The sequence below is a fragment of the Monodon monoceros genome, unplaced genomic scaffold (genome assembly GCF_005190385.1).
Source record: "Monodon monoceros isolate NGI ecotype Baffin Bay Population unplaced genomic scaffold, NGI_Narwhal_1 Super_Scaffold_17, whole genome shotgun sequence".
NCBI lineage: Eukaryota > Metazoa > Chordata > Mammalia > Artiodactyla > Monodontidae > Monodon > Monodon monoceros.
This window is the reverse complement of record NW_021703773.1, coordinates 3,498,354-3,522,627: the sequence shown is the minus strand read 5'-3', so window position 1 is coordinate 3,522,627 and position 24,274 is coordinate 3,498,354. Positions and strand designations below refer to the sequence as shown.

The 24,274-nt window shown below is 42.0% G+C and overlaps 1 protein-coding gene across 1 annotated transcript in view; it reads right to left on the bottom strand.

The window, feature by feature from the left end:
- Positions 1–24,274, bottom strand: part of ZMAT4 (zinc finger matrin-type 4) — a 332,525-nt gene that overhangs the window by 197,980 nt on the left and 110,271 nt on the right. Inside the window, exon 3 of the mRNA XM_029226593.1 lies at positions 10,012–10,101. Within this exon, the coding sequence (XP_029082426.1) occupies positions 10,012–10,101 (90 nt within the window). The remainder of the gene's footprint in view (positions 1–10,011; positions 10,102–24,274) is intronic.

The following is a 24,274-nucleotide window of genomic DNA, read 5'->3' as shown; positions in this document are numbered from 1 at the left end:
CCAGCTTGTGCTATGAGAGCACGCCCTCCAAGGACCTGCCTCTCCCTTTCTTTAGGTTTTTCCTATTTGAATATGACCCCCATGGGACCAAGAACCTGGTTAAGATTCTTGTGGAAACTGTCCATAACCCTCAGGTTTTCTTGAACAAAGCCAATTTCACAAAATATTCTTTTAACAAGGCCACTTTGATAGGTATATAACTAAACTATGATTTCATGGAAATGTTCTAGAAGACTTTCTCTACAATTGATCTTTTTTTTATTAAAACTATTGTTTAAAGTCTTAATTGTTTTAAAGAAAAAACAATGGGGCAATAGCTTATTATGAAGATACGAACAATCATTTATGGAACCCCTCTGTGTGAGGTGCTAAGGTACAAAGGTGAGTAAGCAAAACCCACGCACTCAAGAAGTCTAAAATCGTGCTCTCTGGGTCCTACCATCTCTGCCTTTTAAACAAAGGAAGAATGGGATGGACGCCCTGGTAATCACTGGACCCGCGACCACACCTAAACTGTTCCCACCTTTTAAATAATCCCGTCCTCCTGCTAGAGGCGTATTATCTAACTACTGCCAATTTCCATGTCCCCTCTGGATGCCTGCAATAACTTCCTGCTGGTATCCTTCATTCAGGGTACCGGGCTTCTGGTAACTGTCCTCTCCCCAGCCCCTCCCTTGGTGACTGTCTTGAACTCACTCAACGCACTGTCCTGCCTTTGGATATCAGCACACCAGGAGGGCACCTCTAGCCCACGCCTCTCTGGGCTCCACCCCCTGGGCTGGCCCCTGGGGGTCCTCACCCTCCATCAGAGAGGTAGAAAGACTTGATTAGGAAGAAGCTCTGAGGACAAAGCCCCACCCCCACCCCGGTCCCTCTCCTTTGCTGCCCCATACCCCTTGGCTGGGGGCAAATTCACCTCTACGCCACTTTAGCCCTGCTCTGCCTGGAGCAACATGGACAAAGGGTGTCGTCAGGTTCTTCCCTGCTTCTCAGATCTTTCTGCTCTCTGGGTCACAACCTCAAGGTTATTGTGGCGGGGTGGGGGTGGGGGTACGGTGGGAGCGGCAGCCATCCAGTGGTGTGAGTTCTAAACTTGGAAGTCATTCAGAAACCACCTTCTCTTTCATATCCATTATCCACTTCATCCATTTCTACCTACTTCATTGTCCCTCAGATCTATTTATTGCTCATTTTTCTCCACTGCCGTCACCCTCATCCAAGGCCATACTCTTTCAGTTGATAAAAGCAATGTTCACATACTGAGGTACGGGGCAGTCATTCCGGCTTCTGGCTTAATTTGATAGCCCGTTTGTGGCTATCACACCTTCTTTATACATCTGCTTTAGTTATTAAAGGGTGAACTGACCAGAAGTAAAGAATGTCCATGTTAAAAATAAAGATGAAACGCCCCCCTTCCTGGGACACCAATGCCCATGCTCCTTCCATGATAAGACCCCCTTCCCAGGCGCCAAGGCCATACTGACTCGCTGTGTGCGTGCTGATCTGGTTCTTTGAAAACCTAAAGGAATGTATCCCTGACTTGTTTGATGTTCTTTGTTCTGACAAGACATAAAACTGTGCTGAAAACCATGCTTCTCCAGAGCAGTTTCTCAGAGTAATCTAAGAAGCTGTCTTCTGGGCTATAGCCCTCAGTTTGGCTCAAATAAAACTCTTTTCTACTCCTATGATAGACTGTTTATGGATGATTTACATGGACACAGGAAACAACTGAAAGTCTGATACTTGACAGTTCAAAGTAGACGAGACTCTTCTTTCCATCAATCCATTCTCTGCACCTCACCGCACGGCTTCTAGCCATGCTGGCTTTCTTATTATTCCTTAAACGCTGTGATGTCTCTGACTGCAGAAGCTTTGCATATGCTGTTCCATCTGCCTGGAATTCTCCTGTCTCCCCTCACTGCTCTGACTAATCCTTACTCAGAGAAGACCTCCCTGATGCCAAAGACCTTGTGATTTTCCCATTCTCTACTTTTCCACTACGTTCCTTCATTTAGATATCTGTATGACTTTTTACATTAGCGTCCATTTCCCACACTATCCTGTAAACGCTGTAAACAGAAACTGTATCTGTTTCATTTGCTATTAAATTCTCCGTAATTAACACAGCACCTGACTCTTGGTAGACAGCCAATTAATATGAAATATTAAGTAAATGAAGAATATATAGTAATTCAGAGCTCAGATTCGAGAGCTAAACTGTACTGTGTTTGAACCTTGGCTGTATCACTTACAAGGTGTACGATTTTGGATGAGATACTTGGCCAAAGCTTCAGCTTTCACATCTTTTTAAGATGGAGGCAATGAAGAGTCCTACTTGCACTTGTAAAGTTCAAATGAAATAAATACCAAGTATTTAGTAAAGGGCCTGACACATAAAAAGGGCTTAATAAGTCATCTGCTAAGGAGAGGATATATCCAATGATAACAATATAATAATGGGATCACAGAGTACAGGAGGAGGCCACAAGGCTTACAGTAATCAAACACACATGACACTACCTCCACCTTAAAAAAATTACTTTCATAGCTGTCATTTTGGGGAATTCTTTCCTCTCCTCTGAATCAGATTCTAGATGGAAGTAATAACTATGATATATATATTTTTAGTATAAATGAGCTTCAGTACCAGAGTCCCAAGCTACAGATCTTGTCGCTGGCCTAGGAAGTTGTATGCAACTTAAGTGCCATACTAGACATTCACATCTGTTTTTTCATTTAAATTATCACCTGTGTGTTTGTTTAACAAAAGTGTTACTCCCCTGTTGGGTACAGTTTGGAGAGGAACTACTAGATTTTTCAGGACATATCATTGATCTGTAGTGACAAGAAAAAACATTCTACATCAGGGCTGTCTCAGAAAACTCAGGAGTCCTGGTTACCATAAATTCAGTTTGGTGGGAAGATGGCAGAAGAAACAAACCATCCTCATTGTTTCCACAGTGTGGCAGACTTCAAACTGATTCTCACAACATAACCTGTTCATAAATTGCAATCTATCCTATTGAAAGAAACAAAACAAAATAGCAACAAAGTTCCCGTTCAGGGGTTGGGAACGATACCCTACAACCTTCAACCTGCTGGGCCCTAAACAAAACGAAACTCTGGAAATGAACAGAAGACAAGACAGCTTTAGAGTCTGGGATGTTCCAAAGGGATCATTCCTATGAGTAGGGAGAGGGATGACAACTCACCTCCTCCTTCGCCAGAATCATCCACTTCACACAGGGGTGGGCAAACATTTCCTGTGTGGCGGCCAGAGAGTAAGCATTGCAGGCTTTGTGGGACAGAGAGTCCTCCACTGCAACTATTCAATTCCGCTGTGTGATGTGAAGAGAGCTCTAGACAGTATGGAGAGGATTGAGTATGGCTGTGTTCCAATAAGGCTTTATTTATGAGCATTAATTTTTGAACTCCATGTAATTTTCATGTCACGATGTATTATTCTTCTTTTGATTTTTTCCAAACATTTAAAAACGTAAAAACCATTCTTCGCTTGCAGACCTTACAAAATAAGTAGTGGCTGCATTTGGCCGGTGGCTATGTTCTGACCCCTGGCTTAAGACACATAAATAAATATTAAGTCACACCTATGGATTTCCTAATTGCTCTTCGAGTCTTCCAGATGTGAACAGCAGGCCTGCCCCTAACTGGAAGATAGAAGGTCGTATATTGCACTGCAGAGATGAAAGAATGGAACTAATAGACAAATAAGTTTTTTAAATCCCATGAAGGAACATTTTACACACACTTTACGGTTTATTACACAGCTTCGCAAACTGGAAGCTTCTAAACAAGCAGGGCAGTGCTTGTAATCCCTGATTATAAAACCATGGCAGTGAAGGTTTAGAAAGTTCAAAGCAATGCTGTAAAACTAATAGGTTGCTGAGCCAGGGAAAGAATCCCCACTTCTAGCTCTAAATGTGCAACTGGAAGCCAAGACACAGCACCCTCAGTATATGCACCCCTCTTTGAGAATTCCCCACGAATTCAGCAGCAGACCAGTCGAGAAAATGGAAAACGTTGACAAAGTAAATGTCAATATTATGCACAGTATGGGTCTGTACCTTTGTCTACCATCCAATCTCCACTTTTGTCTCTACTGCTGTGCTGGGAGAATACTGTCCCCCCAAATTCAGGTCCACCTCAGACATGTGGCCTTATTTGGAAATAGGGTCTTTTCAGATGTAATTACAATGATGTCACACTGGATTATAATGAGTGCTAAACCTAATGACTGGGGTCTTTTTTCGAAGAGGAGAGGACACCCAGAGATACACACAGGGAATAAAGCAGACTGGTGTGACTCGGCTGCAAGTCAGGGAACACCAAGCGCTCTCAGCATCAACCAGCAGCTAGGAGAGAAGCGTGGACCTGACTTTCAATCAGAGCCTCCAGAGGGAGGTCCTGCCTACACCTTGACTTCAGATTTGTAGCCTCCAGAACTGTGAGAGAATCAATTTCTATTGTTGTGAGCCAAGCAGTTTGTGGTCATTTGTTACAGCAGCCCAAGGAGATGAACACAGCCACCCACTAGCACTTTGTATCTAGAAATACCTTTGAATATTGTTTCCCTGAAGACATCACTCATGTCGAGGCCACACTCAGAAGAGGCCTTTCCCACCCTTCTTCATTAGTATCATCCACATCCCACCCTTCAAGAATCAGCTCAGGGTCACCTTCTCCAGGAAACACTGTCCTGCCCCGTCCTGCCAGGAGAGATCAGGGACCCCTCCCCTGTGCCCAGATGGTAGTGAGAAAAGAAATTTTCACATATTGAGGTATGGGAAAGTCATTCTGGCTTATACAGCAGTTAACGTGAATTTTATGCTAACTAAAACAGCCTGTTTGTGGCCTATCAAACCTACACTGTACATCCTCTTTTTTTTTTTTTTTTTTTAAGATGTTGGGCGTAGGAGTTTATTAATTAATTAATTAATTTTGGCTGTGTTGGGTCTTTGTTTCCGCGTGAGGGCTTTCTCTAGTTGTGGCAAGCGGGGGCCACTCTTCATCGCGGTGCGCGGGCCTCTCACTATCGCGGCCTCTCTAGTGGAGCACAGGCTCCAGACGCGCAGGCTCAGTAGTTGTGGCTCACAGGCCTAATTACTCCGCGGCATGTGGATACTCCCAGACCAGGGCTCGAACTCATGTCCCCTGCATTGGCAGGCCCATTCTCAACCACTGCGCCACCAGGGAAGCCCCATCTGCTTTAATTATTAAAGAAAAGGGCACAGTGACCAAAAGTAAAGAATGTCCATGTTAAAAATAAAGATGAAATGTCTCCCCTCCTGGGACACCAGTGCTCGTGCTCCTTCAATGAGCTCGGGCTCCTTCAAGGGGAAGGCGCCCCTTCCCAGGCGCCAAGGCCATACTGACTCACTGTGTTATATGGTGGTGGGTTTTCTTCTTCTGTGTTTTCTTTTTTTCTGAAATCTTGAAGGAAGGTATCCTGATCTGTTTGATGATCTTAGTTCTGACATGACATAAAACTGTGCTGAGGGCTTCCCTGGTGGCGCAGTGGTTGAGAGTCCGCCTGCCGATGCAGGGGACACGGGTTCGTGCCCCGGTCCGGGAAGATCCCACATGCCGCGGAGCGGCTGGGCCCGTGAGCCATGGCCGCTGAGCCTGCACGTCCGGAGCCTGTGCTCCGCAACGGGACAGGCCACAATAGTGAGAGGCCCGCGTACCGAAGGAAAAAAAAAAAGTGCTATTTCCCAAGCAGACAATTTTTTTTTCAAAGCATGTGACCCATGAGTGAGAAGATAATAAAAAGGGCCATTGGTAGAAAACCGAGGCTCTCGGTGGACTAGATAATCTTTAAAGTCCTTTTTGGCTCTAATGCCCGTGGGATTCCTGAACATTTCTCTAAGGCAATCAACTCTAACAATTTATTTCGCATTTAATTTTACTCTGTGGCCTCAAGGGGAAAATGTCCTGCTCTAAAATTTCAGGGAAAAAACACAGAATACCCAAATGAGGATTCTAAAGAGTAAAGCAGGGAATTTAAAATGCTGGAAAGGCCAGAAGACAGAAATGAATTTAAGTTTTTAAAAAGCAACGACAACAAAAGGTCAAATGACCTGGAATAGAAATGGCAATGGCCCTGGGAAAAATAACAGGCACTTCTGTTCTTCTGTAGGTAAATTCAGAGTTACTGTGTATTCCCAGGCTGCCATTACCCATCAATTTTAGGGATCACTGTAGGCCCAAGGTTCATGTGTGGTCAGGGTTTGGAAAATCAACAACAAGTTTTCTATTTTCAGAAACACTCCTTTTGTTGGATATTCAGGGCAGGCATAAAAGTGTTCTCAATCAAGTAACACTAGGATGCAAACCACAGACCCTGGGAGCAGGGGAGGTGGGAGAATGGGCAAGACTGGAGAGGCAAGTGGACCAAAGTATTACGTTCTCCCAAGATCACAGGTGCTGGTAGAGAGAGGATCAGTAATAACAATGCCTGCAGAGGGACTTCCCTGGTGGTCCAGTGGTTAAGAGTCCGCCTTCCAATGCAGGGGACGTGGGTTCGAGCCCTGGTCGGGTAACTAGGATCCCTCATGCCACGGGGCAACTAAGCCCACGCGCTGCAGCTAGAGAGCTCACGTGCCACAACTAGAGAGAAGCCCGTGCACCGCAAGCACAACTAAGACCCGACGCAGCCAAATAAATAAATAAAAAATAATAATAATGCCTGCAGAAAGCACTTTGAAAACAAAGTGCTATATAAACGGGTTAGTTCAGTGAGTCTTAGGATGAACCTGTACTTTAGAGATTCTTACCCTCATCCCCATTTTACCACCCTGTGGAAATAAACAACAACCAAATGGGGACAAGAAAGGCTATTTATGTAGAGCTTGCCGTAGCAAGACAGCCAGCCAACATCACCTGCATTTGGAGGAGACTCAAAGGCAAGCAGAGAAGTGGAGAGGAGCTTCATAATGGAAAAGGGGTGGGTTTCACCCGTGCCCTGATTGGAGGCTGTTGGCCTGGGGAAACTGCAGGTGGGCCACCTAGAATGGGACAGCCTATGCGATTGGTTAGGGGTACATATTTGGCTTTTTCTGGTTGGTCCTAAGTTGGAAACAGGGACAGAAATTAGGGAAGCTGTCATCTATTCATCAGGCCTGGCCATTCGAGGCCTATTGTTACAGGGCTATTTTTTGATTTCCTGGATTGTCACTAGAGAGGTGGTCTGACTTCCTACAAGTCTGACTCACAGCAGGCAGGCTTCTGGGCCAGTTACTGGATATCAATGGGTTGGTTTTCTGGACTGGTTGCCGCAGGTTGTGGGTCAAAGTTCTACTTTTAGATATGTTCTGGCCATTGTCGATTTGTGTATTTAGTCTTTCAACCCTTAGGTGTGAGTCTGTACCAGAGAAAATTGGCCCAAATAGTTACCAACATCAACTCTCAGGGCCCTGGAGAGGGGCTGGGGGTACCTTCCACACAGCATCCAATGCATCAAGACGCCTAATGGAAATGATCTATGCCTCCTGTGAAATGTCCATACAGCCTATCAAGGCGTCAACCATCTCTTTTAAAAAGTAAGATCATTATGTTGCTTTTCCTACTTACTTATTTGCTTCCAGACAATGATTAACACGTCATAGAAAATGATTCAATCAACAAATCACTGGTAGAGCTAAGTTTTCAAAATCCAGGAAAAAGTTCTCAAAGGGGCCTTTGGTAAAGTACCCTTGCAAACACTTCTTTCTGTAAAATCTGAACCTCTTCCCCTCTATCAACTGACCCCAAGGAGTCTGGCAGAACCGGAGCCTGAGTGGGGTGAAACATGGATCTGACCAGAGCAGCAAAGATCGTGTCCTCAAGGTCACAGCTGGAGTCACAGTGCCCCTTTCTGTTTGCTTGTGAAGGGGAGCAGAAATAACCCCTCCCCAAAATAAGCCACTTTGGCATATTGATTTTTTTAATGAAGCTACTTAAGAAACAGCAAGGTCCAAGGAGGATACTCTGACCATCCTTTGTCCCCCTGAAAGCAGGAAATAAATCTCCCATGTAAAAGACAGGAGGAGACAGACATCCGTATCACCAAAGATACAGAATTCAGGGGAGGAGAAGCCTGTATAAACCAACCTTGTTATTCCTTCACTAATTTGCTACCCCAAGCCCAAAAGCCTTTGTCGTGTCAATTACTCACAAATTTATTGCTTTGCTTCTTTGTCTAAAAAGCATAAAAGTTGCCTATTTTGGTCACCTCCTTGAGTCTCCTATCTTTGGGGCTCCCACATGTATGAAAGGAAATTTGTTCTTCTGCTCATGTGTTTTATGTCATTTTAATTATTAGACCAGCCAAGGAACCTAGAAAGGAAAGGTTTTCCTCCCCTACACCTGATGGATTACTCGCTAGGAGCTCAGATATAAGTGCAACATTCATGATTAGAATTTGAGTGGATAGAAAATAATCTGTGTTCAAAGAGCTAACTGTCAAATGTCCGTGAATTCTATTGTTTCTGACTCTCAGGATTAGACGCTAAATGGCTATTGAATAAAGGGATACATCACTGGATAATTTCAAGAGGAAATAAAAAACCTAATTCTGTTCTCGCTGTTAATAGACAGCTGATGGAGGGCGGGTCTCCAACGTGGTTACAGGATTCTGAGATCACATAAAAGCTGACTTAGGCCAACTTTCCTGTGTCTTAATAGGTTCTTTGGCTAGGGATGCACCCAAGAAAACACCTGTCCTCCCCTCACTCTCATGTCTCCATCTGGTACCACCCATCCAAGCCCAAAGACCCCAGCTCACATGCCAAACCTGCAGTAACACCTTCCCTGGTCGGATGGTCCTGGCATGACTCACCCGCCATTTGTCTCCATGGGGCTTTGTACAAATGTTAACAAACACCTACACTGTGGCATCAGAGCTATTTTTTATACAATGTTAACCTCTCTCATTATATTTAAGTCTCTTTAAAGCCACAGGTCTGTGGCTTATGTGTCTCTGTTTCCTCAGTGGGCAGTAAAGAAAAGTCCACAGCACCCAGATGAGTCTATACGTGAGCACCTCATTTTGTGATGCTGAGACACACAGGCTTAGAATCTGTGACCCTGCCAGCTCTGCTGCTTGCTGCCTTTGGTCACATGCAGTTACCTTTCTCTCTCTGTTTCTTCTGTGACAACAAACAAGTACAGTTTTTGTCCAGTCTCTTTGATGATCATGTATTAATTTTTAATAAGACCGGCATCGATATGGCAGCAGAAGGAAAACAGGTTCACAAGCACAGTGAGAGTGTGGGGTGTGAATTCTACATCCTCAGCCTCTCAGCCCTCAAAGGGTGAGGAGTTTCTGTGTTTCATCGGCAGTTTTTATCACGGAGGGTCTCTGCCATGGGTGGATAAGAATATTCCACTCATTAGGAAAAGGGTCCCCTGGTGGGAGGAAGCAATATTTCTCTCATCAGTCTTGGCCTTGGCCTGGCTAAGGGAACCCCTTTGCTCTGACATTAAACCCTCAAAGCAACTTTCTAATTGTCATTTGTCTCCCTAAGTAAACATTCCCTCAGGGAAAAGTGACGCTGATCAAAGCCCTGAATATTTTTGTTTGCAAGATGTGCACAGCTTTCATTATAAATGAACAAATGGCATTCTGCTTTACACACCAAAGGAAACATACATTATGTAGAAAGCAAAGCATCTGATCTTTCTGACAGGTTTGCCCTTAGGTCATGTCTTCTGAAGGTGCCCTCCTCCCCTCAGCCAGCCTCTGTCTGTCTCAGCCCCTCTGTCTGTTCTTTTCTATGTGAGGTCCCAGCACAGTACCATCAAAAAGTCTCTCAACCCCATACTGGCAAGTTCTGGCAGGAAAAAAGGAAAAGACTTGCTTACATGTCATATTTTCTGTAATATTTAATGTGAACGATTTCAACTCACTTAGCTTTCCCACTAAGCTGGACATAACTGCAATTCCCAGACCTGCAAAGTTTTTAGCAAACAGAACAAATTATACAAGGATAACATGTGGCATCAGATACTCACATTCTCTGATCGGAGCCTCTTTGCGGGACACCCACCGTCCCTGGGGTGAAGCATGTAATATAGTCGGACTTTACTGGCATGTTTTCGACTCTGGGAAGAAAAAGCAGAAGCAGATACTGTGAAAGAGAAGGCATTCTGAATCCTTGGACACATAGCCAGTGACTGCAAATGCCCAAAAGGACTTTGCTTAGAAAACACTTGAAACAACAAGGTTCTCACTGCAGAGCACAGAGAACTACATTCAATATCCTATGGTAAACCATAATGGGAAATAATATTTTAAAAAGAAGGTATATATACGTGTAACTGAATCACTTTTCTACACAGCAGAAATTAACACTTTATAAATCAACTACACTTCAATTAAAAAATATTAAAACTGAAAAAAAAGAAAACACTTGAGCAGGTTCCTATGGGTCCCATGGGGTGAAGTTTCAGATAGGTTAAGTGACTTGCCCAAGGTCATCAAGCCAATATAATTTCAGGATTAGAAAACAGAGTTAATGAAGAAAGGTGAAACCATTGGGATCTTTTTTTTTTCCTTTTTTGCGGTACGCGGGCCTCTCACTGTTGCGGCCTCTCCCGTTGCGGAGCACAGGCTCCGGACGCGCAGGCTCAGCGGCCATGGCTCACGGGCCAGCCGCGGGGGGATCCTCCCGGACCAGGGCACGAACCCGTGTCCCCTGCATCGGCAGGCGGACTCTCAACCACTGCGCCACCAGGGAAGCCCACCATTGGGATCTTTTAGCCTGGAGTGAATGTTTAATTGTCTTCAAAGGTAAGACTAGGTCAGCAGAGGGAATAATACAAGGATCAACTGTGATGAAGAGCTAGGTCCCCAGCCCCTCTCTCACTGCAGCTGCCCTGCCCTAAGGAGCCAGGGACAACGGCGCCCTGGGATGGCGACACGCGCACGGCACCTCCAACCAAAACCTGATCAGAGCCAAGCTACCCGCAAGCAGGCAGATGCAACTGAACAAATCAAGCCCCACCTCCTGCAGGCTAGCAGGACTATGAATTCCATCTGTCCTGACTGCTCTGTGTCCAGTGTGGAGAAACTGACCCCTTCTTTATTTACTTATTTATTTTTTGCCTTTTCTGGGTTATTTTTTTTTCTTATTTATTTTTATCGGGGTATAGTTGCTTTACAATGTTGTGTTAGTTGCTGTTGTACAACGAAGTGAATCAGCTATATGTATCCCTATATCCCCTCCCTCTTGGACCTCCTTCCCACCCCCCCATCCCACCCATCTAGGTCACCACAGAGCACCGAGCTGAGCTCCCTGTGCTATACAGCAGGTTCCTACTAGCTGTTTTACACATGGTAGTATATATATGTCAATCCCAATCTCCCAGTTCATCCCACCCCCATGTCCACATCACCCCCATGTCCACACGTCAGTTCTGTACGTCTGCGTCTCTATTCCTGCCCTTCTTATTTCCATCTTTCCTCCTTTGCTGAAGTGAGAGCCCATCCAAACTCCCCTCACCTCTAAACAACACTGCAGTTCTAACTTCTAAGTTGCTACCTGAGGCAGGATGGTGGGCTGAAAACACCAATAAAAGAGTCAGAAGTTCAGAACCCCAGTTCCAGCCCTACCACTTTCTAGCTGCATGATATTGAACAGTCGTGATATCGAACAAGTCGTGATATCGAACAAGTCATTTAATCTAATTTGTAGCCAAAATGAGTGTCACTTTCTCCATGTACAAAATGAACACAATGATATTTATTAGGGTTTCCATGAGAATCAAATGTGACATTGTATAGGAAACACTGTAATCCACATAATGCTAAACATTGCTCACTGCAGACTGCCTCAGTCCTAACTTCGAGTTCTATGTGATCTCCATAATATGAATTCTCCTTGAATCCTTTGCTACCCGATTCCAAGTCCCCCATCCCCTTCCTTTACTCAGAGATTTTTTCCTTGTTCTCCAGTCCTTGGTTCCACTTGTCATTCTCTACAATTGGGTTCTAGCCAATCTCCTGAATAATGGTTTGCCTTCATGGATTAGCCACAAAGGCAAAGTGATTTTCAGAGAATACACAGCAAATTGCATCTTGCTTACAGGACGTAGTGTAAATCCTTTCTGTCTGGGTTTCCTCATTTATCACTTTTTTAATTCCTTCATTTTTCCTGGAGCCCGAAGACTGTGCTTCCAAACAGTCCCTCGACCCTTCTATGGTCTTTAAATGGATTTAAAAGTGCTATCGGAACATGAAAAATACTAGAGACATAAAAAAGTACTGAAGTGTGATTTTAAAATATATTTATAGTCCTTTCTAGGTTGTATCTTAAGTTTTGTTTGTTTGTTTTGCTGTACGCAGGCCTCTCACTGTTGTGGCCTCTCCCGTTGCAGAGCACAGGCTCTAGACGTGCAGGCTCAGTGGCCATGGCTCACGGGCCCAGTCGCTCCGCGGCATGTGGGATCCTTCCGGACCGGGGCACGAACCCGTGTCCCCTGCATCCGCAGGTGGACTCTCAACCACTGCGCCACCAGGGAAGCACTACCTTAAGTTTTAATCAAGGTTATCTGGAGTCTTGTTTGCCTGGAAGATTGGTAGGACAGAGAAATGGAACCCTATATGAACCCGTGTCAGACAATTTCAACATCATTGCTTAGCTTCTGCATATGTTTGAGAATGATGCCATGCAAACTAGCACTTCTCCTTTTGCAGATAAATATGTTGATTTCTAAAATGTGTACACCTTTCCTACAGGATTGTGGGGTTTTTGGAGGTAAGGGGTAGTGGGAATATTAGGAATACTGCTATAGGCAAAAGAATAATAAAATTAAAAGAAGATGTCAAAATCTCCAGGACAGTGAACGTGGCCACAGAGCCTGGGCTGGTGAAGAGCACACACAGACAGGTAGTTGGTCAAAAGACAAAGTGATAACAGCGTGAGCTCAAATGGGGCTGAAGTAGGTTTTCAATTTTGCATTTGTTACCATAGAAGAACTTCTTATCACAGTCCTTGCAGCATCAATCTACCCAGGGAACAAAATCATGGCAAAATTGGAAATCTCATAATGCAGCCTGTTTTGTGGTTGGGCTTTTTTTTCCTCTTTCCTAAAATAAACCATTTCTTTCAAAAAGACTATTTCCAGCAAAGACAGAGTTCACTAGGCTATTTACTTGCAGTTTGACAAAACTAGTAAAAACCCATTAGCTGGAAGAAAAAAAAAAAGGGCAGCTCGGGTATGAAGCCATTAGTGATGAGCGATGCTGGGTTCGACGAGCCTTCTTCGTGATTTTGTTCATTGAAGGCTAGTTCTTCTCCTTCAGCTTCCCAGCCTCCAGGTTTGATGGAAGGACTGCCTTGCCCCAGTGTCTGGGTGAAAAGAAACAGAGTCTTGGCAAACGCCACCTGATTGTAGATTGATGGGGGAGGTGTACTGGCTCACCATTTAGCCGCATCCGTTCTGCCTGGTTCTCTTTTCCCCCTGCTGCTTTTTCCAGGCTGGAGACAAGGCCTCCCCACCCTGACTTCAGGCAGGAAGTAACAACCCCAATGACAGTCCACTCCCCAGTGAGAGGAGCACGGAGTCCCAGTGAGTCTGATTCAAACCCAAAGCCACAAATCATGTTGGTTGACAAAGGGAAAGAGGTTCCCAGCAGAATGTTCCAGGTGCTCTCAGCTCGCCCTGCCTCAGCCCTGGAGCTCTCCAGCAGCCCTCCCCTTTCTTCCTGGTACACTCACCCCTTTGTCCTGACAGGACACTGAGTCACCTACTGCATCTTCCTCCAGATGACTTCTCTTAACTACCCTCCTCTCAGCTTCCCTTAACCATCTGAAATTGCTTGGAATTTGGCACCGAAATTCCATTCCATTTATTCTAAAAACAAAACCTTCCCCATAAAAAGTTACAATTAAATTTGAGCAAAGATGTTCATTGCGGCATTATCGAAATAGGAACAAAAAATAAATAAATAAATTGGGAGGCAGCTACATTTTTGACAACAGGGGATGGGTTCAAGCCGCCGTCAATGCCCTTATGTTCAATTGGAAATGGAAAAAATGCTTTCTACGTAATGAATGTCGGATGGAAAATGCTAAACTCAAAATGGCTTGTATATATGTCCATGCCTCTCTCTCGCTTTGTCACAGCTTACCCTTCCCCCGATGACAATTAAATAAAAATTCATAAGTATACCAAGAAGAAGTGGCAAGGGAAAAGGAAAAAAAGCATGATTTATTAGGGTAGAAGGAGGCTGGATGGTTTTCCTTCTTAATTTTTATAACAGATTCATCTTTAACATAAAAATAATAATAACTTCACAGTGCTCAAGCCTTTGTAATTCCTCACTAAGTCTACTTTATATGCAAAATAATTGTAATTAGTAAAAAGCATCACTGATCTGGAATGCGTTTAACATATACTGATATAACTGACCACATTTCCATCTACCCTTATCAACATTCAAAATGCATATTTTTTTCATTGCAATAATTGTTAGAGGAGCCTACTTAACCCAAGGGTAGCACGTGCTACTTCAAAACTGAAAACTTGATTTTGGTACGTACAAATTCAATGGTAAATATGTGTACTTTTCACAGTGTGGTCACTTTAGCTTTCTGTGTGTGTGAATGGAGATTACGGCAGCAGTCCCCAGCCTTTTTGGCACCAGTGACCGGTTTCGTGGAAGACAATTTTTCCACGGACTGGGGTCGGGGTGGGGGTGGGAAAAATGGGACGGTTCCCGCGGTAATGCAAGCCATGGGGAGCGGCAGATGTAGCTTCGCTGGCTTGCCCACCGCTCACCTCCTGCTGTGCGGCCCTGTCCCTAGCAGGCTGTGGACCGCTGGATTATGGGATGGTAAGTGCTGTCCAGACAACCAAACTGAGAAGCCCTGGAAGAAAGCTACTTCTGAAACTGACATCCAAATAAACACGAATAATAGCAAGTCCTTAGGACTTTTTCAAAGATGCATTAATATCTAAAATTTACACTGCTTTTAAGAGCTTAAAAAGCCAACTGAAAGGAGCTTAAAAGAAAAAATATCTACCTTATATGCTAAATGTATACCTTACGGAGTTCCAAGAGGGAAAAGGACCATTCCTTTCAGGGGAAGAAAACATGAAAAAGGAATTACAATCTCTTTCAATTGCACTCAGCGTCAAACCCAGGTTCTTTCTTGCATTAATATTTGCATTTTAAGCAAAAGTCATTACTTTCATTCAAACCACATCAACTTTAAGCTTCCCAGATAGGCCAGAAATGACCAACTCTTCCGTTTTAATTAAAGCCTTTGCCCCCATCGCTGGGCATTGTGCGTGGGCAGACCTATCTGCAGATTAGTTCCCTTGGCTGAAACAACCTCTTGGCGCTGTAAGAAACAGTCTAAAGTGGAAATTCAGGCCAGCCTTCTCTTTGCAGGGATAAAGAACGAGACCAACCTCTATTTCTGATCTATTGCTGTGAAAGGAGAGGGCTAAACACATAGAAATAGAACGGCTCTCTGCTTCACCTAAATAACCATCTTCCATTATCACACATTCCTTAAAAAAACTCGCAACTCACATTTGCTTCCAACAAGGCTACTGATTTCTGGTCTCATAAAATGTGGCGGTAACAAAGCAACTTTGTATTTGCATAACGTTCCTAGCAGCCTTCAAAGTCCTTTCACATTTATCCTCTCATTTTATCCTCCAATCACAGCTGTGAGGCTGGCAGGAGATGTGTTATTTCAGATAAGCTTTAAGATCCATTGCTGATTTCCTAGTTAAATCTTCACCATCTTATTTCATCATAGGTATCTAATTATACCTCTTCCAGAAACCGGCTAACATAAGCCAAGAACTACAAGAAAAAAAGAAAACCTGGAACAGACTGATCATTACAGAAGAGTGATTCTCACAAGCCACCAACTTTTGAGGTATTTACACTCGTTCTAGGGTAAAGAGCCCCTGATTAGAGCAGAGACAAAACATACCAAAGGTGTAACTCCCCAGCTGCCCAAGAATGTCTGCCGGATGTGAGATGGGGGTTCCATCCCTCAGGAAGGAGGAGAGGTTGCCCTGGCAGATCCCCACTTAACATTCTGAAGTTGAGGTCCCAGGGCTGAGCCCCAGAAAAACTGGGGGGCAACTTCACTAGGAAGTCAAGGTTAAATGCAGATAAACCAAGAGAAACCATGAGTCTCGGAGATTCCCTCTGATAAGTAGGGCTCTTTCCCAGATTGGTGCACCCGGATTGGTTGGATACAGAAACCTATAGTGGAAGATGGACCAACTGGAAATCTAGGAAGAGAAGACTGACCCCCTAGAGAAAGGCTTTACCAACACAGAGAAGGAAGAAATAAAACTCCTCTGCCCAAGGCCCCAAGGCAAGATGTCCTACCCAGGCTGCTGGGCTACTGAAATGGTCTGTCATCCAGCCCTACAGCTGAAATTGGATCAGAAGATCCTAAGAAGTTTGGGGTGGACTCTGAAAGGATCCAAGCCTGGTCCACACGCACTGGGGACATGCGGCAGGCCTTAAACTGATGAGTGGCGCACAGAAAAAAATTACATGACACAAAAGAAGACATTGAAAAAACTCTCAAGGAAGAGACATCAAGGAATTTTCTCTTTGCAAAATATTTACCACAATAACTAGAAGTAAGTTTTAAGCGGCATGTTGTACTGGGCCATTTAATTTCAGAAAATATGGACTGAGGATTAAAGCTCAAAGTTGAGATAAGACAACTGATTAAGATCTGAGTTAATAAAGCTATTAAAAATATCACAGCTTAATGTGGAAGACCTTTCACAGCAGGGCAAGAGCAGAATCAATACTGCAGGTCAGTGTGAAGTCCAGATAGAGTCACTTCCTAGACTGCAGAAGAATTAGGATAAAGAAGTAGGAAAAAAATGATATTGGAGATCTGACATACGAAAGACCAGGACAAATATAGTGCAGCTTTAGCCGTAGAAAAAATAGACAAAAAAATTGGAATAGGAAAAGACTCCCAAAATAGACCCAATAGTTTGGGACCAAAGAGAAAACTAGGAAAATATATCTAACTTTGTGATTGGAAAGTTTTCTAAACAACAAAGCAAAAGAAGCAGTACTGATAGATATAGCTAAATATATACATATACAAACATATATATATATATATATATATATGTTTGTAATCTGAAATACATAAATGTAAGAGGCAAACCACACAGTAGGAAAATACCTGCAATATGTAAAAGAAAGTGGTCTAATACCTTTAAGATAAAGAGTGTTCTAACAGATTTATGAGAAACAATAATATTAAAATAAGCAAACGATATAAATAGGAATTGTAGAAATGAAAATAGCTAAAAGATACATAAAGAGAAGTTCATCCAAATTCTACCTCATATTTCTTACTTTAAAATACATATGTGTTTTCACCCATTAAATTGGCAAAGGTTTATAAAATATACATATCCATATCAGTGAAGATACAGGAAAACTAAGACTCTTGTACACAGCTAATAGGCATGTGAATTGATACAATCTTCCTGGATGGAAATTTTGCAATATATATTCAAAAGGCAAAAACTTGTTTGATCCAAAATGCTACTCCTACAAGTTCATTTTAAGGAAGCAATCGGAGACATGTACTGTCATTTATTTATAACAGTGAAAATGAGAAAATAATTTAAATGTCCTGAATGAGAGGGATAAATGTTATGACATATATATGATAGATCACCAAAACTGCCACTGACAAGCATATTAATAATATTTAATGACATGAAAAATATCTATGCAATAACACTAAGAAAAAAAGTCTGTTTCAAACCAGAAAATACAAGATGCCAAATTTTTTAAACAGACATATCTATGTGTACTATACACGTTTGTGTGCATAGACATGGCCAAAGTCTAGGAAGAAACACACCAAAAGATTAATATTCTTTACCATGGATCACAGGTGACTTCAATGTATGCTTATTTTTGAATTTTCCAAATTCCTTAAGGACCTAGTCATTCCAGTAATTAGTGGGGGAAAAAAAATCACAATTTTTAAGGCAATTATACCCCAATAAAGATGTTAAAAAAAAACACAATTTTAAAGGTTCATTCCAGTTTTGATGATTTACCATATTCTGTTTTACCTTATGAGGACAGTGACATCACAACTTCTAACTCCTCAGAGAACACGGATTTTACACCTATTTCGTTCACTTGCATCCCCATCATTTAGCATCATGCCTGACACACAGCCGGTGTTCAAGAAAGGTTTGTTGATTGGGGGACTGATCGCATGCATGAAAGAAAGAAGTGATCCAGAACCAGAGCCCAAGACTCCTGATTGCGTGGAAGTGTGTGTACATCATGGCTATAGATTCCCTTCCACTCTGAAAATGAAATCAAACCCACCTCCCAGTTTTTACCATCCCTGAACCCCACGGGCAGGGTAGGTCCAAGCGGTGGAGGGAGCGTGAAGACTGGAGAGAGTTCTGGCAACAGCTCCTGCAGGCATTTTGCAGACTGTACACATTAGAGGAAAACTCTCAAGGGGACCTGAGGACAGCTGAGCTTGAAGAAAAACTCCCAGGAAACCGAGGAATTGCTGCAGCTGGTACAGAAATCCAGATCCAGAGCGAGCCCTCTTGCTGCAGCCATCATGACACATGCAGATCCAGGTGGTTGAGCAAGAGGAGGTTTGGGACTGGCAGAGCCAACTCCTCCACTGTTTCCAAGAATCCCAATCCACCAGACACTGGTTTAGTAAATCTCATTTAACCTGTGGTCAGACACAGGCTGTGGCCTAGGGCGATATGTCACTTAGTTTTTAATCATAGGATCCCGGGCATTTGTGCTGCTATGGACTGAATTGTATTACCCACCCCCCAAATTCATATGTGGAAGCCCTCACCAACCACCCTCTCTCACGCCCCAGCATTATTGTATTTTGAGATAGGTAATTAACGTTGAAAGGGGTCAAAAGGGTGGGGCCCTAATCCAGTAGAACTGGCGTCCTTCTAAGATGAGGACATGTGCACAGAGGAAAGGCCATGTGAGGACACAGCAAGGAGCTGGCAGTTCTGCAAGCCAGGAAGAGAAACTTCACCAGAAACCACGCCAGCACCTTGATCTTAGCCTTCCAGCTCCAGAACCGTGAGAAAGTAAATGTCTATTGTGTAAGCCCCCACGCGATGCTATTTTGTCTCACAGCCCGAGCTGACTAAGACATGTGCCATCTATCCACACCAGGTGCTCTTTGGGGGTCTTTCTTCTTGTATACAGGAATCAGTCCCTTTCCCAAAAGCAAACAGGATAGCCTTAAAGTTTCTAGAATTAGGTCATTTTATTATTTTTCTGAAATATTTTTAAAAAAGCATTTGAAATGAGAAATGCTTATCTTAAACAAGTTTTGAGAAAAATGAATTTTTGGTGGAGAAAACCATATAGGGTCGGCTGGGCAGCATTCATGACTGTGTAAACATGTTCGTACTAAATCCGTTACTTCCGTCTGCCTACACAAGTGCCTACATCGGTGCATTACAATTTTAAATCAAAGTCTTGCAACTCAAAAAATTACATTACCACCAAAGTACAGAGGAACAATTTTTCTGTTGTGTGAGGGCAGAGCTAAATATTTCTCTAAGACGTCTGCACATTTTAAGCAGAATCACAGGAGAAATAAGAGAACACTGGAGGATACATAATGCAGTATACCTCACCTAGGCCTCACTTTTGCTGTTTGGGCAAATAAAACAAAAATGATTTTTTTTTCCTCCAGAAGCTCCTGTAAAGAAGTTAAAGTTAGAGATGAGAGAAAAAATAAAGCCAGTGAGATAAGTGATTAAAGTCAGAGAAGAATGGGTGATTTGAAGCAACAAAGCTACCAAAGCCTTCTGCAGTGTGAAAGCTTAAACACAAGCCAATCCTGCATGGTCATTTCCCAAGGTCTCTTGGTTTCTCTTATAAAATTCATGCCTGGAATAAGAAAAAGGTTAGCACTTTATAAAAACGTGGCTTTATGAGGTCTTCCAAAATTAACCCAACCACTGCCAAGGGCAAACTCTTGTCTCCATCTCTTTGTTTGGAGTGAGGTTTAGGTGGTGGAGAAACCAAGACAAAACTGAGTCCCTGGTCTTCTGAAATAGATGACAGTCACCCAGAAAACCCAACAGGCAGGGCAGCAGGAGCAGGTTTAATGCGGCCTCATTACTCTGTCTAACATTTTTACATTTGATTTTTTTTTACCCTATTATTTTATACTCCTTGGCATGTACCATACAATTATTCTCAAACTGAGCTCTGTTGTTATGACTGAATCCTCAATTTTCGTTATTTTTATAGTCCTGATCCATTCCCACTATGTACCTTTAAAAGTTCTGCACAGGGCTTCCCTGGTGGCGCAGTGGTTGAGAGTCCGCCTGCCGATGCAGGGGACGCGGGCTCGTGCCCCGGTCCGGGAGGATCCCACATGCCGCGGAGCGACTGGGCCCGTGAGCCATAGCCGCTGAGCCTGCGCGTCCGGAGCCTGTGCTCTGCAACGGGAGAGGCCACAGCAGTGAGAGGCCCGCATACCGCAAAAAAAAAAAAAAAAAAAAAAGAAAGAAACTTTATTTGCATTAAAAAAAACAAAAAGTTCTGCACAGAGCGGTTCCTCTATAAAAGCATGTTAATTACTTCAATAGTCAGGTGAGCAGAAGCTTTTTTGTTCTGTAGTCTGCTTTTGTTTTTATAGTCCCACTTGATTATTTTTGCTTAGGTTGGCTTTGCTTTTGGTGTCAAACCCCCAAAAATCATTGCCAAAACCAGTCTCAAGTTTACTCCCTATACTTTCTTCTGGGAATTTTATGGTTTCAGATTTTATGTTTAAGTCTTTAACCCATTTTGAGTTAATTTTTGTGTGGGGAATAAGATAGTGGTCCAGTTGCATTCTTTTGCATGTGACTGTCCAGTTTTCTGAACACCATTAATTGAAGAGGCTATCCTTTCCTTTATTCTTGGTTCTTTTGTCGTAAATTACTTGATCACATATGCATGTAAAGGTTTATTTATGATCTATGTATTCCATTGATCTATATGTTTGTTTTTATGCCTATATCATACTGGTTTTTTTTGGGGGGGTTTAACATCTTTATTGGAGTATTATTGCTTTACAATGGTGTGTTAGTTTCTGCTTTATAACAAAGTGAATCAGCTATATGTAAACATATTACCAAAGATTTGAAATATACTTTGAAATCAGGAAGTGTGATGCCTCTAGCTTTATTCTTCTTTCACAAGATCACTTCAGTTACCTGGGGTCTTTTGTGCTTCTATACAAATTTTGAAATTGTTCTATTTCAGTGAAAAATGCATAGGAATTTTGATAGGGATTGAACTGAACCTGTAGATTGCTTTGGGTAAAATGGACATTTTAACAATATTAATGCTCCCAATCCATAAAAATGGAATATTTTTCCATTTTTGTGTGTTTTCTTCAATTTTTTTCATCAATGTTTTGTCACTTTCAGTGTCCAGATCTTTTACCTCCTTGTTTAAATTTATTCCTAAGTATTTTACTCTCTTTGATGCAATTGTAACTGGGATTACCTTCTTAATTTCTCTTTCTGATAGTTCATTGTTAGTGTATAGAAACCAACTGGATTTTGTACATTGATCTGTATCCTGCAACTTTAATGAATTTGTATATCAGTTCTAACAGTATTTTTGGCGGAGTCTTTAGGGTTCTCTACATATAATATCAGACCATCTGCAAATAGAGACAGTGTTACTTCTTCCTCTGTGATCTGATACATTTTATTTCTTTGTTTTGCCTAATTGCTCTGGCTAGGACTTCCAATACTATGTTGAATAAAAGTGGTGAGAGTGGGCATCTTTATCATATTCCTGATCTTATAGAAAAAGCTTTCAGTGTTTCACCATTGAGTATAATGTTAAGATGTGGGCTTAGCATATATGGTCTTTCTCATGTTGAGGTACATTCCCTCTACAACCAGTTTGTTGAAAGTTTTATTATGAATAGATGTTTAATTTCGTCAAATGCTTCTTCTGCATCTACTGAGATGATCAAATGACTTTAACATTCATTTTGTTCATGTGGTGTATCACACTGATTGATTTGCAGATTTTCAACCTTCCTTACATCCCCGGAATAAATCCCACTTGATCATGGTATATCATCCCTTTAATGTATTATTGAATTTGGTTTGCTAACATTTGTTGAGGATTTTTGCATCTATGTTCACGAGGAATATTAGGCTGTGAATTTTCTTTTCTTGTAGTGTCCTTGTCTGGTTTTTGGTATTAGGGTAATGCTGGCCTCGTAAAGTAAGTTTGGAAGTGTTCCCTCCTTGAAAGAGTTTCCAAAGGATTAGTATTAATTCTTCTTTAAATATTTGGTGGAATTCACCAGTGAAGCCATCTAGTCCTGAACTTTTCTATGCTGGGAGGTTTTCGATTACTGACTCAATTTCTGTAGTCTGCTCAGATTTTCTATTTCTTCATGGTTCAGCCTTTGTAGGTTGTACTCTTCTAGAAATTCATCCATTTCTTCTAGACTGGCCAGTTCTCTGGCATTGTTTGTTTATAGTAGTCTCTATGATCCTTTGTATTTCTGTGGTATCAGTTGTAATGTCTCCTCTTTCATTTATAATTTTGGTTTTGAGTGCTCTCTCTTTTTTTCTTGGTAAGTCTGGCTAAAAATCTGTCTATTTTGTTTACTCTTTCAAAATACCAGCTTTGAGTTTCATCAATCTTTTTTTGTTGTCTGTTTAGTCTCTATTTCATGTATTTCCACTCTGATCTTTGATATTTCTTTCCTTCTACTAAAAGCTTCTGCACAGCAAAAACAAAACAAAACCATCAACAAAATGAAAAGGTAACCTATGGAACGGGAGAAAATATTTGCAAATCATATTGCTGATAAAGCTTAACAGCCACGATATGTAAAGAACTCATGTAACTCAATAACGAAAAAAAGAACAATTTGATTAAAAATGGGAAGAGGAGCTACATAGACATTTTTCCAGAGAAGATATACAAGTGGCCAGTGGGCATGTGAAAAGGTGCTCAACATCACTAACCATCATGAGAATGCAAATGAAAACCACACTGACGTACCACTTCACACCATTTGGAACGGCCATCATCAAAAAGACAAGAAATAACAAGTGCTGGCAAAGATTTGGAAAAAGGGAACCCTTGTGCACTGTTGGTGGGAAGGTAAACTGGCATGCCTTTTGGAAAACAGAATGGAGATTCCTCAAAAAAATTAAAGATAGATCTACCATACGATCCAGCAATTCCACTTCTGGGCGTATATCCCACGGAAATGAAAACAGGATATCAAAAAGGAATCTGCAGCCTCATGTTCATTGTAGCATTATTCACAATTATTCACAATATTCATAAATCATAAGATACGGAACAACCTAAATGCCCATCAATGAATGAACGGCTAAAGAAGACGTGGTATTTACATACAAAGGAATATTATTCAGTCATGAGAATGAAGGAAATCTTACAATTTGAGACGCAATCATGGCCCTTGAGGACATCACACTAAGTGAGATGAACCAGACGCAGAAAGAGAAATACCGCGTGAAATCACTTGTATGTGGAACCAATCAATTAGTAAAAAGATGAACTCACAGAACCAGTAGAGAAGTAGTTGCCAGGGGCTGCAGGGTGAAGGAAATAAGGAGAGGTTGGTAAAAGGGTACAAACTTTCAACTGTTAGATGAATAAGGTCTGAGGATCTAACGTAAAACATGGTGACTATAGTTGATAACACTGTACTGTATAATTAAAAATTGCTAGGAGAGTAGAACTTAATCGATCTCATAAACAATAGATAAATATGATAAATATGGGACATGATCGATGTGTTAATTAACTCCATGGAGAGACTCCTTTCACAAGGTGTACATAAATGTGTACATATGTCAAATCACCACGATGTACACTTTAAATATATTACAAATGTATTTGTGAGTTATACCTTAATAAAGCTGAGATAAATAAATAAATGGCCAGACGATTTTACTGTAGAACATAACTCCAATAGACCTCACTTTGAATGCAGCGAGAGTAAATAATAATAATTTTTAATTGGACTAACAAACAAAACAGAATATCTGCCTAACAAAGAGATTCTTCCACGTACAAGAAAATTTAAATTTTTAAAGCCAGTTTCCTCTGGCACACTTGAAATGTGATTTTATTTTCACAGATTGTGCATTCATCCTATTTTCAAGAATACCTGTAGGTACATATAACTTTTATAATCTGAGAAAAGTAATCAACAAATTTATTAGGAACATTTTTCAC